The 11857-nt window shown below is 44.1% G+C and overlaps 1 protein-coding gene across 1 annotated transcript in view; it reads left to right on the forward strand.

Moving 5' to 3' along the window:
* The window catches only part of tjp1b (tight junction protein 1b), a 71722-nt gene extending 60132 nt beyond the window's left edge, over positions 1 to 11590 (forward strand). Inside the window, exons 14-30 of the mRNA XM_080474937.1 lie at positions 83 to 191; positions 271 to 490; positions 685 to 869; positions 985 to 1080; positions 1171 to 1253; positions 1347 to 1557; positions 1670 to 1770; positions 1864 to 2214; positions 2545 to 2775; positions 3841 to 4695; positions 5460 to 5551; positions 5848 to 6063; positions 6186 to 6322; positions 6805 to 7276; positions 7421 to 7638; positions 8360 to 8503; positions 10966 to 11590. Of these exons, the coding sequence (XP_080331063.1) occupies positions 83 to 191; positions 271 to 490; positions 685 to 869; positions 985 to 1080; positions 1171 to 1253; positions 1347 to 1557; positions 1670 to 1770; positions 1864 to 2214; positions 2545 to 2775; positions 3841 to 4695; positions 5460 to 5551; positions 5848 to 6063; positions 6186 to 6322; positions 6805 to 7276; positions 7421 to 7638; positions 8360 to 8503; positions 10966 to 11060 (3816 nt within the window). The 3' untranslated portion in view covers positions 11061 to 11590. The remainder of the gene's footprint in view (positions 1 to 82; positions 192 to 270; positions 491 to 684; positions 870 to 984; positions 1081 to 1170; positions 1254 to 1346; positions 1558 to 1669; positions 1771 to 1863; positions 2215 to 2544; positions 2776 to 3840; positions 4696 to 5459; positions 5552 to 5847; positions 6064 to 6185; positions 6323 to 6804; positions 7277 to 7420; positions 7639 to 8359; positions 8504 to 10965) is intronic.
* The last annotated feature ends 267 nt before the right edge of the window (positions 11591 to 11857 follow it).

Genomic DNA, 11857 nt, shown 5'->3' on the forward strand with positions numbered 1-11857 from the left:
TAAATGATAATTAACTTTAAAAGTGCAGCAAACTTGAGGTTTTGAAAGCTTTGAATACAATTAACTTTTTTTGTATTTCCAGGTAAATAATGTAGACTTTGCAAACATAATTCGAGAGGAGGCGGTGCTATTCCTTCTCGACCTTCCAAAGGGTGAGGAGGTGACTATCCTGGCCCAGAAGAAAAAAGATGGTAAGTGAAGTAAATAAAAACATAGTACTGTTTTATATTGGCCCTGTTAATCCTGAGATTGGGATTCTGTTGCATTCAGTGTATCGACGGATTGTGGAGTCAGATGTTGGTGACTCCTTTTACATCCGGACACACTTTGAGTACGAGAAGGAATCTCCATATGGGCTCAGCTTTAACAAGGGCGAGGTGTTCCGTGTGGTGGACACCCTCTACAACGGCAAGCTGGGCTCCTGGCTGGCTATCCGCATTGGCAAGAACCATCAGGAGGTGGAGAGGGGCATCATCCCAAACAAGAACAGGTGACAACATGATGACAGGCCTGTTCTGCTCTCAATTGCAGTCAATACAACGCCTGAACTAAATGTGTTATTTTTCTATAAACACAATCCCTAAGTACAGGAAATATTGCAATGAGCTGTGCCAAGTTTATGACTCATCCGATATCTTCTACTACAGTCATAACGGTCTCTGTCTTCCTGTTATCTGTCAACAGAGCGGAGCAGCTCTCCAGTGTGCAATATACTCTACCTAAAACTGCAGGAGGGGACAGGGCCGACTTCTGGAGGTTTCGAGGTCTTCGCAGTTCAAAGAGGAACCTGAGAAAAAGCAGAGAGGACCTCTCTTCCCAACCAGTCCAAACAAAGTTCCCGGCCTATGAACGAGTTGTTCTTAGAGAAGGTAAAACAGATAAAACTGCTCTCCTTCATGTAACGGCATAATTCTCATTCCAGGTTGGCCAGTCTGTTAATTTCATGTGATTGTTTTTTTTGTTTGTTTGTTTGTTTTTGTGCAGCTGGTTTCCTGAGACCAGTTGTGATATTTGGACCAATTGCTGACGTTGCTCGAGAAAAGCTTTCAAGAGAAGAGCCAGATCTTTTCGAGCTTGCAAGTATGTCTCTCCACATATTGTTTAAAAACACACCTGTACTCAATAGATGCTTTTCTTTTTTTCAAAAAGTTCTTCTTTTCTCTTTTCCAGAGAGTGAACCGAGAGACGCAGGGACAGACCAGCGTAGTTCAGGAATCATTCGTCTTCACACCATCAAGCAGATCATTGACAGAGTCAGCATGCTTTCCTCTACCATCGATATGTACGCATATACATGTAGATATTCTTTTCTTAATCATTCCTTTTTCTTCTCCCGTTTAATGTAGGACAAACACGCTGTGCTGGACATCACCCCTAATGCTGTGGATAGGCTGAACTATGCTCAGTGGTACCCGATTGTAGTTTTTCTAAATCCTGATAATAAACAGGGTGTGAAGAACATGAGGACCAGACTGTGTCCTGAGTCCAGGAAGAGCGCCAGGAAGCTCTATGAGCGAGCCATTAAACTGAGGAAGAATAATCACCACCTGTTCACCAGTAAGTGGCCAGGGCATGTTAAAACAAATTCAAATGGTAATTGTCTTTTTTTTAAATTTTATTTTATTTTAATCTTCATGAATTAATAACTTTGTTCACGTCTCCCTCTCAGCAACCATCAACTTGAACAATATGAATGACGGTTGGTATGGCGCTTTGAAGGAAACCATTCAGCAGCAGCAGAACCAGTTGGTGTGGGTGTCAGAGGGCAAGGTGAGACTTACTACTTCTGTTCAGTTGCACGATACAGAGTGCTGTTAGTTTTACTGACTGGACCATTGGTGACTGTTTCGCTGCTCTGCCCAGGCGGATGGCACCACAGAGGACGACTTGGATATCCACGATGACCGTCTGTCCTACCTATCGGCGCCAGGCAGTGAATACTCCATGTATAGCACAGACAGCCGCCACACTTCTGACTATGAGGACACGGACACAGAGGGTGGGGCATACACAGACCAGGAGTTAGATGAGACTTTGAATGATGAGGTCGGTCTGCCCACGGAGCCTGCGATCACTCGCTCTTCAGAGCCTGTGAGAGAAGACCCCCCTGTAATTCAGGACACGCCCGGTTACCCTGGATACCAGCACCCTGTGCAGCCTGACCCAGCCAGTCGCATAGATCCCGCTGGCTTCAAGATGGCCGCTCCACAGCAGGTAAAGTTCACCCGGAGCATTGCAGGCCGTGCCTGTCAGAGATGGATGTATGGCTTAATGTTTGCAAGTGCAAAGCAGAGGAGTAGTTTGTTAGTCTTGAATGTTGTGTCCCAATCTGTGTTAAGATTAAATGTCCTTAGCCAATAACTTGAGATTTTTAGAAGCTACTGGTATGTTTTCTTTTATGTCAACCACATTTCTGGAAGCACATTGTCTGGCGGGTGTAAAAGTTGATAAAGCGTAAGGAAGAAGATCATGGTGTTGGGTATGCTGTACTTTGTGTGCCCTTGGCTGGCTGTGTTATAAATGTCTCTTAACGATACTTCACAGCAAGGTGAGGCTGCTCTGCCCACACCCTCGTTGCCTCCAGCGGCGGTAGCAACCCCTGCTGCTGAGCAGCCTGTACAGCTAGAGGGTGTGCACCTAGAGGAGCCGCCTGCTGCAGCCGCAGCTCCTCAGGCTGACTCACTTAACAGCCCCAGTCCTGCCCCTGAGCTTAATCCGCCCCCACCACCTCCACTTGAACCCCACCCGTCTGGACCGCCTGGTCCAGAACCAAAGGTACCCGTTGTTTCACCAGCAACTCGGACCGGGCCTGGGCCCCAGCCTGCTCTTTTAATTGCCTGTCTTCTCACACATGCTTTCCACTCGCTCTCTGCATGACATGCCCACACTGTGTGACTCACTGAGCCCACTGTGTGCCTCTGGCTCCCAGAGAAAATGTGTGACTGGCTGGTCCACATGCACCACAGTGGGCTGGGAGACCAGAAGAACTGGTACATCTGAGTCTTTGACCAGGGTGAAGACATCCACAACCAGCCCTAACTGTTGCCTCTTACTTCCTTTGCATGGCTCCTAATGTTTTTGGGTTCCTTTCAGCTTTAAATCTCTTGTGTAGATGAACGATAGTAGCACTTACAGTGGCATTGTAGTGGGTAGATGTGTCATCGGTTGTAGTGCCAGTAGTTTGACGTTGCATTAGATGCAAACTGAATGTTTGTTGCATGATGAAAGCTAACCTGCAGACAGTACTCTTAGTAGTAACATCTATCAAGCAATTCTCCCTATGGAAAGTACAAATATAACACCACCACACTGCATTATGTCTTTTATGAAGTAGTTTTGTCCTGAGAAAATGCCGGCAAACAAACCTTCCATAGGAAGTACTTTAACTAGATTTGCTGTCTACAGGCTACACATCATATGTTTGAAATGAGGCCTTTCAGAAATGTACAAATGACATGATAACACAATAACTAAAAAACACAGTAACATGTAAAATCCACTTGGATTAAAGACTTGGATTAGCATCATTCTTGAAAGGCATCGTGTCAAACAGGCATTCAGGACTGTTTTTGAATAATGAACAGAAGTTTGCTTGTGTACTTGCACTTTGACTTGATGTTTGTTTACATGATTGATTGAGGAACCTTCTAGAAATGTTTGGTTCATGCTACATATGTTAAGGTCGTCCAGGTTTCCGTTTCTTTTGTTGTAATAAATTTAGTCTTATTCTGAATATAATACTGGCTGCTTTCTTTCCTTAATCTTGTTGGTTTATTCATAGCATAAGCAAGTGATCATGTGATAGATGAATTTGGTTAATTTCGTGCTATTTCTTCACAGATGTACAAGAAGGATCTGTACAATATGGAGGACCCGGTGCGAATCAACCATGGCCTGAAGCAGTCTTTGAGCTATTGTCACCAGCCACCGTACCAGGACAAACAGCCATACCGCGAATATGACCACCCGCCTTACGGTTATGATGGAGGCGGCTACTCTGAACCAAAGCCTCACAACACTGATTCTCACCTGCACTACGACAACAGAGTGCCTCATTACAGCGAACAATGGCCCCCCTACGACCAGCAGACCTCGTCCTCCCAGCCCGCAGGCTTCCAGCCAGGCCACCAGCAACCCATGGGCTACAACCCCAGGTCCCCCTATGACGAAGGACCAGGGAGGGACTACAGCCCCCCTCAGCCGCGTTACGACGAAGCTCCACCCGTGGGCTACGATGGCAGACCACGTCACAGTAAACCTGGACCGATCCGTTACGATGAACCCCCTCCACCTCCGACCGGTTACGATGCCCGCTCTCCATACGAGGCAGAATCACACAGCTTCCCCATCAACTCACCTCGATCACCAGAGCCTCCAAAGCAGTATTACGGCGACTCTGGTCTGCGGCCCACCTACATGCCTGGGCCTCCAAACCGGGGTTATAAGCCAGGAATGCATGAGCCTGCCATGAACTCTGAACCTGCTATTCCCCCACCTAAACTAGAGACCCTGCCCTCCCCGGTTGAACCAGCGCTCACTCCGGGCTCCAAACCCCTCCCTCCACCTCCACGGGAAGACCTGGACGAGGACCCGGCCATGAAGCCACAGTCGGTGCTCAATAGAGTCAAGATGTTTGAGAATAAACGGTCAGTTTCTATGGACAGAGCGAAAGAGGGAGAGTCGTCAGTGCTCAGGGTACGTACAGATGTAACGTCCATTGGTCAAATTGCTGTTTCCAATTACAGTGAGACCATTAGTGAGGCGACTGCCAAAATGGAATCAACTAGAGCTCGAAGTTATAGATATTTTTTAGATTTTTGACTTTCTCAGTCATAAAAATACTTTAAAATGGGAAAATTCCAACCCAATTGGAACCGCTCCTAGTTTTGCTCCAACAAACCATAAGAATTAGAGTTGAAGCACTGTGTAATTGTTGCTGCTATAATGCAGTGTGGTTGAGTCCTTGTCTTGGGAGAGTTGCAGTATTTGACACCACTAGTCTGATCTCAACACTTTATAAGTCTCCATATTAAACAATTAGGTAGTTTGATACTCTACTGTATTGTGGTAAATAAACTGTTATTAGAAGGAAAAAGTAATTGAGATTGCAGTTCTAATATGTACAACAATAATAATGTCTGGTGACCCAAAATGGTTGAGAGAAGCTTTACATTAAATCACAAGTAGGACAAGCGCGGACATGCAAGCGTTCAAATAATTAAGCGAACAAAAGCTTCACCAGCTTTATTATTTTCTAGTAGAACACTTCCACAGCTTCTAAGAGGATAAACCATTTGCTTCAAATAGCTGATGGACCTGTTAAAATCTGCATGTGTGTGCGTATTTTGCCCGACAAATGCTCGACGCAGCACTATATGTGTGCGTGCACACTTTCTGTTCATGTGAACAAAATTCAAATGAAAGATGTTCTGAAGATGTGCTCTGTGTTTGTTTTTCAGCCTGCAGATGTTCCTAAACCTGTGAGTGCACCTGGCCCAGTGCTAAAAGCCAATTCCCTCAGCAACTTGGAGCAGGAGAAATCTGCCTATAGGTTAGTAGTCATCCTCACAGAACCCAAGGCTGCAGAGGAGGTGACTGAAGGACAACTCACTTGATCCTCAAGAAACTCTTTGAATGTCTTCATTGTGATTCGAGCTCCACCTAGTGGAGAAAATCTGCAATGCAGCTTATGCGTACCTTTGTCTCATCCGGTCGAATGTCTGCATTGCTTCATTTCGTGATTAACACTCTCATATCATGTTTCTAAATATCTGTATTTACTTGTGTTGTTACGTTTTGAGCAACAATCTCAACAGTTGTTTTTTTTTTTTCTGGTTTCCTGTGCAGGGCTCCAGAGCCACAGAAGCCTCACACTAAACCTCTGGATGATGTGGTCCGTTCAAACCACTATGACCCAGATGAGGATGAGGAGTACTACAGGAAGCAGTTGTCCTACTTTGATCGCCGTAGCTTTGACAGCAAAGCTATGGGCCAACCCAGTCCAGGCATTAACCGCTTCCATGATCTGCCCAAACCAGCTCAGCTATCTTACCCGTACAACAGGTAAAGCAGCACACACCTTGCGCCAAACTGTTGGCTGGTGCAGAAGATTTCTGAGCTCTTTTGATCTCAGCAACGGCTAAGCGTGCCTTTATTTTTTTTACTTATGTTTCCAATAACTGCAGAGTTGAGTCTGTAGAGAAGGTGAGCCCGGTGGAGAAGAGATACGAACCTCTGCCTCAAATCAGTCCCTCCTCACAGTATGGGCCCCCGCCATCTGCAGTTCCTCCCAACACGCTGCCTAAACTCAGCCCCAACGATGGTGAGTCCCCAAACTCGTTCTGCTGGTTTCTCAGATTCTACTCTGCACCGGAATGCTTCAGAAACAGAAATAGACCTTGTCACTGACCAGAAAATTTTCATTATCCTCCTTATTCTTTCTTTTCTTTTCTTGATCAATTCAAACAGCTGTGCGCACGCATTCTGTTCAGTTAACAAAAATTTTATCGAAATAATTTTTTCTTTTAGATTTGATGAGCGCAAATAAACATAATAAAACAAATATAAACACAGCATTAGATTTTCTCCCCAGCATGTAATGTCAGATTTCTTGATTTATAAAAAGGACAGTGCACGTTAAAGAACACGTGTAATCATGTAAGACTATAGCAGAGCTAATTTTAGGTCCCACACCAATCAGAATCCAAGATTGGAATCACAACATTTAATACAGTTTTGTCAATATTCATCAAATTGAGATTGTTTTGTAACTGGCTGCACTCTCTTCTCTTCATCTGCTTCCAGCCAACACTATCCCTGAACCTCTGAGTTCGCCCAATCCTAAACCTGAGCTGGCAGCTCTCAGGCCGGCCAGCAGGGACGAACCCACACCGGGTGGTTACCTGCCCCCGAGGGGCCTCCCCGATAAGTCCCCTGTCAATGGCACCGATCCAGCACCCACAAAGACAATGGGCGTTCCCGCTCCAATGAGCTATAACCGCTATGTCCCCAAGCCTTACACCAGCGCGGCCCGGCCCTTTGAGCGCAAGTTTGAGAGTCCCAAGTTCAATCATAATCTTCTCCCCAACGACACGCAGGTGAAAACAGAGCTCCTCAGTAAACCCAGCATGGTGAGCAACAGCAGCGGGAAACCTCAGCTGTCGCCGCAGCCCCTTGACCACGACAGCGGCCTGGACACCTTCACTCGCACTATGGACAACAGGCCCAAATACCAGCACAATAACATCAATGCCCTCCCCAAGGCCATCCCTGTGAGGTAAGACGCTCATAAACGTTCCCCTCCTGCAGCAGACAGGTTTTTTTCTCACTGGAGGTTTGCGCTTGTGTCCTCTGTGGGGCATTGCTCTCTCCCCACTCTGATTTGACTGATGATGCCGAGTTCACTGCCTCCGTCCCTCAGCCCCAGCGCACTGGACGATGACGACGAGGACGAAGGGCACACGGTGGTGGCCACAGCCCGCGGCATCTTCAACTGTAACGGAGGGGTCCTGAGCTCTATTGAGACAGGCGTCAGCATCATCATCCCCCAAGGTGCCATCCCCGAGAGCGTGGAACAGGAGATTTACTTCAAGGTGTGCCGGGACAACAGCATCCTGCCCCCCCTCGACAAGGAGAAAGGTCAGTCCGTGCTGTACACACATCCTCCCAACAACACATTTTTTCATATTGGTGATAAAAAAGCTGCGTGGGATGCACGTCAGACAGTAGTTTTTAAAAAAAAAAAATTTAATGACGACATCAGGAAAGAGTTTTTGCGCTGCTTTTAATTTTTGTTGTGAAATAACAAAACTACAGAAGTGTTTCGAAAAATTGGAGCATTGAATTGAAATGATTGAAAATAACAAAAGTGTAGATTTTTCAGTTTGTGCTTTTTGACATCTCACCAACCATCAGTGACTTTGCTCGCCTCTTGTAGCTTTTCTAATCGGGACGATAAATATGTAAGAAAATAGCCCAAATAAACAACATTGAATTAAAATATATTTGTAAATGCATATATATTTAGACATTTGTGACTAATTACAGGTTATATGTATACAACAAGTTTGGTAAAGACCTGTTTTATAGACTGAAGAGTGATGACAGTTATCATCAACCTTGACAACGTCACACGTGTGTCAGCAGTGACATGGAGATGATTTTTAATTAACTGTCATCACTGGTGGAGTGCACTTACTTAATTAACCTGCCAGATCAGTTAACGGTTTATTCTCATTCACGCCGAGACTCTGGCAGCACACAGTGCTTTTCCTCTTGATTGGGTAATGGATAATCCTCTGTACTGATTAATTCCTGTGTGTTTAATTGGTGGATTTTGAAATGTCACGTATCCGTGCAGGAGAAACGCTACTCAGTCCGCTGGTGATGTGCGGCCCTCATGGACTGAAGTTCCTGAAGCCAGTGGAGCTGCGCTTACCTCACTGTGCGTCTATGACCCCTGATGGTTGGTCTTTTGCTCTAAAATCCTCCGACTCCTCGTCGGGTACGCTGTCCTCTCTCTGTCCTTTGGGGGTCTGTGGGCCGGCTTTATTGATTAAAGAGGAGAGTGTATTGGAATCATTTCATTCGCTTTCATCTGTCTCCCTCGTTTCCCTCACTTTTTCTCCATGCATGTGCTCTGTAGAGATCCAAGGTGCTTTCATTTTATCATTTGATTTGTATAAAGTCCTGTGGTACCAAACAGGCCGAATCAACATACGATCAATACTTTGAGGTTGGTGACAAAAATTGACTGATACCTATGGTAGTGATGCGGGGAGATTTTCTAGCTCGGCCCGTTGTGAGAGTTTACTGCTTGTCTCATATGATAAACTTCAGCAATGCACCAATTAACAGCAAAATCCACATTAACTCCTTTTATCTGACTTTATGTAGAACTAACATCTGAAATGGGATGTAGGAAAAAGTCATCCCTCTACTTATTTTCCTCTTTAAAATCTGGAAGAGAAACTTTGGCAACCGGGAAATTGCTGAAAACATAAAACACCTTCTATGAATAACCCACTTTGTGTTTATCTGTGCACGAATAAAAGTCTTTTTCAGGTAAAGCTGTAGTATTGATTAAGGGCCACACCGTGGGGTAACTATTGGCACTACTGCCTCACAGCAAGCTCATCCCCGGTTGGACTATGGGGGTTTTTGGGGCATTTCTGTGGGGTTTGAATTTCCCACCTGCTCGTGTGTGAGTGTCTTCCAGTTTCCTCTCACAGTCCACAAACATGCAGTGAAGTTTACTTGTCCATAAGTGTGAATGCGAGTGTGTCTCTCTGTCCAGCGTTTCCCTTCCCCTCAGTTGGCTGAGAACAACACAATGTGTGTATGAATATAGAGTGTATCTTGAGAACGAGTTGATGAGTTGTTGATGTGTGTGAAACGCACATCAGACTCTGAAAGCCCAGTACTGTTTGTTCTGTACTGCTCATATACTGCTCTGTAGGCAGTGCAGACTAATCATCTGATGGGATTTGCCTTTTCTGTGAAAGACTGTGAGGAGAATAATTCACAGCTTTCAGACTCACAGTGGACCCACGGTGGAGCAGCAACACCGATATTATCTTTTCTATTTCATACATTCCTCTCAAAATCTGCGTCAAAAGGCCGAGACCTATTTCACCCGCAATGCAGCTTCTGAGATTTGTGTTTTTCTAGCTGCACATGGTGTATCAGCTTCAGAGGCCGGATAACTTCTTTTCTTTTAAATGTCACCCTTTTTTTTGTGTATCCCAGTTTCCTGGAGAAACATTGGTTTGTCAAGTTAGACTTTTTTTTTTTTTACCATGTTTATAATATTTCACTGATGCAGCAGAACTTGACAAATGTATTCAGATTTCTCTGCTCACTTTATCGTCAGCTGAGCATTAAGCAGTGTCAGCGAGACGTTAATGTGGGATTTGATAAATACAGGCATCGCTGGACTTTCGCCGACACTGATCAAACACTTCCAATTACTTTGAGTTTTTTTGTTGGTTTTTTCAATCTTATGCCAGAACAAAACAAATGTCCCAGATAAAACAGTGATTGGAATAGGAACCGTGCGCAGCGGGACAGATAAATGAGGTGAGTCACAGATCTTAACAGTTATCAAAGAGAACAAACGGATGAAAAACATCACGATAGTGCCGATATGATAATCCTGCAAATAAAAAAAAAACCTCAGGGGAAATTTGTCATATTATGATTAAGTCAAGATCCCGTTTTTGATACAAACATGACTTCCTTTCAAGAAAACAACTAAAGATAAAAACTGATTGTCAATCATTTGAATAAATTATTATCATGTACTTTGTTTTGCTCACTTCAGTTTTGCAAAGTATAAAAATCGACTCTCTTCCTCTTCTGCATCGGTCAAGTTCCTCTGTTTCTTTGTGTTGTTTTGCCTGATCATGGTGATTTAGAGCATCACATGGGTAAAGAAACGGGGTAAAGTTAGTGGTGCACTCATAAGCATAGACATTTCTGCGACTTTGAAAAGGAAAAAGAAAAGCAGTTATAGTGCATGCGTCATGAACACTCATTTCTATTTAATTCACACGTTCTCTTTGACCCCTCGCCAAAGAGCTGCGTATGGCCGCTGAGCCCTACAATGCCCCGATCTTCAATATGAATGGCTGCTCTGAAATTGATTATAAAACATGGAAAGAAGTTAAGCTGTTAATGAATCTGTACTATATGTTAAGATTTAGGACTTTTGAGATAAAAAAAAAAAGAAAAGAGCTCCTTTTCTCTTTTTAAAAAAACAAAAACATATCCTGGATTATTCGTTGGCATTTAACCGACCGATCGAATGATTCACTGAATGTTGACTGCACGTGTTGAGGCATCCGCTTATGATACCATCCGAAAGTCTTTTACTTTGAGCATGCGAGTGCCGTGTTTGAAAGTCAAAGCGAGGCTCTGCGGCCGCTGACGTGGCGTCTCTTGATTTGTTTTTCCCCCTCCCCGCAGGTGATCCCAAGACATGGCAGAACAAATCTCTCCCCGGAGACCCAAACTACCTGGTGGGTGCAAACTGTGTGTCTGTGCTCATTGACCACTTTTGAAGAGGGCAACAGCTGGCCTGTTACCGAATGTGATGAACAGGGGGTCGCCTCCGCTGTGCTCCCTCCACCGAGGCCGGACGCACAACTCTCCCAAGTATGAACTCCGCACCCTCACGTTGTTTACTGTGCCCCAAATTAAAACAGGAAATGAAAACAAAACAAAAAAAAGGTTTAAAAAAAAAAAAATAATAATAATTGTTTCACAAACACATTTACACAAAGGAGAGTCGGAGTAGTCCAGCATCCTCAAGGCTGTACTCTTGTTCTTTTCTTTCATTTTTCTTTCTTTTTTTTTTTTCGGTGCTTTCAAGGCTTGCAAAAAATAAAAGATTTAAAACACATTATCTAAACAAAAGGAACTGGAGTTGGAATGCATGACCAGTGCCACAGACTGAAATATCCCATTTTGACATTTTTATCTAATTTTGTAAAAGGTCACAAAGCAGTGCAAGGAGGGAGGGGGAAAAAAAAAAAAGGGCGAATTTTGGAAAACTTGTTTAATAGTGTAATGGAATTTTTTTGCGTACTGTAAAAAAGAAGAAAAAAAAAGAAAAACACTCACAAACAGTAAAGTTGGTATATGCAAAACTTTTGTTTGTGAGTTCCTTGGTCATGCGTTTCACTCATGAAGTATCTGATGAAGGACTCCAGAAAAGATGAGGCTGACTCATGGAGGAAGACGTAGACATTTTAAAGAACACTTAAAAAAAAAAAAAAAAAGAATGAAGTATTAGTAGGAAAACGCCCGTTTGTTGCAGCGGGGCTCTCTCTGTTGAAAACTGATGTTTTGTAGAAAT

This window comes from Lipophrys pholis (genome assembly GCF_963383615.2).
Source record: "Lipophrys pholis genome assembly, chromosome: 11".
In the NCBI taxonomy this organism is placed as follows: Eukaryota; Metazoa; Chordata; class Actinopteri; order Blenniiformes; family Blenniidae; genus Lipophrys; species Lipophrys pholis.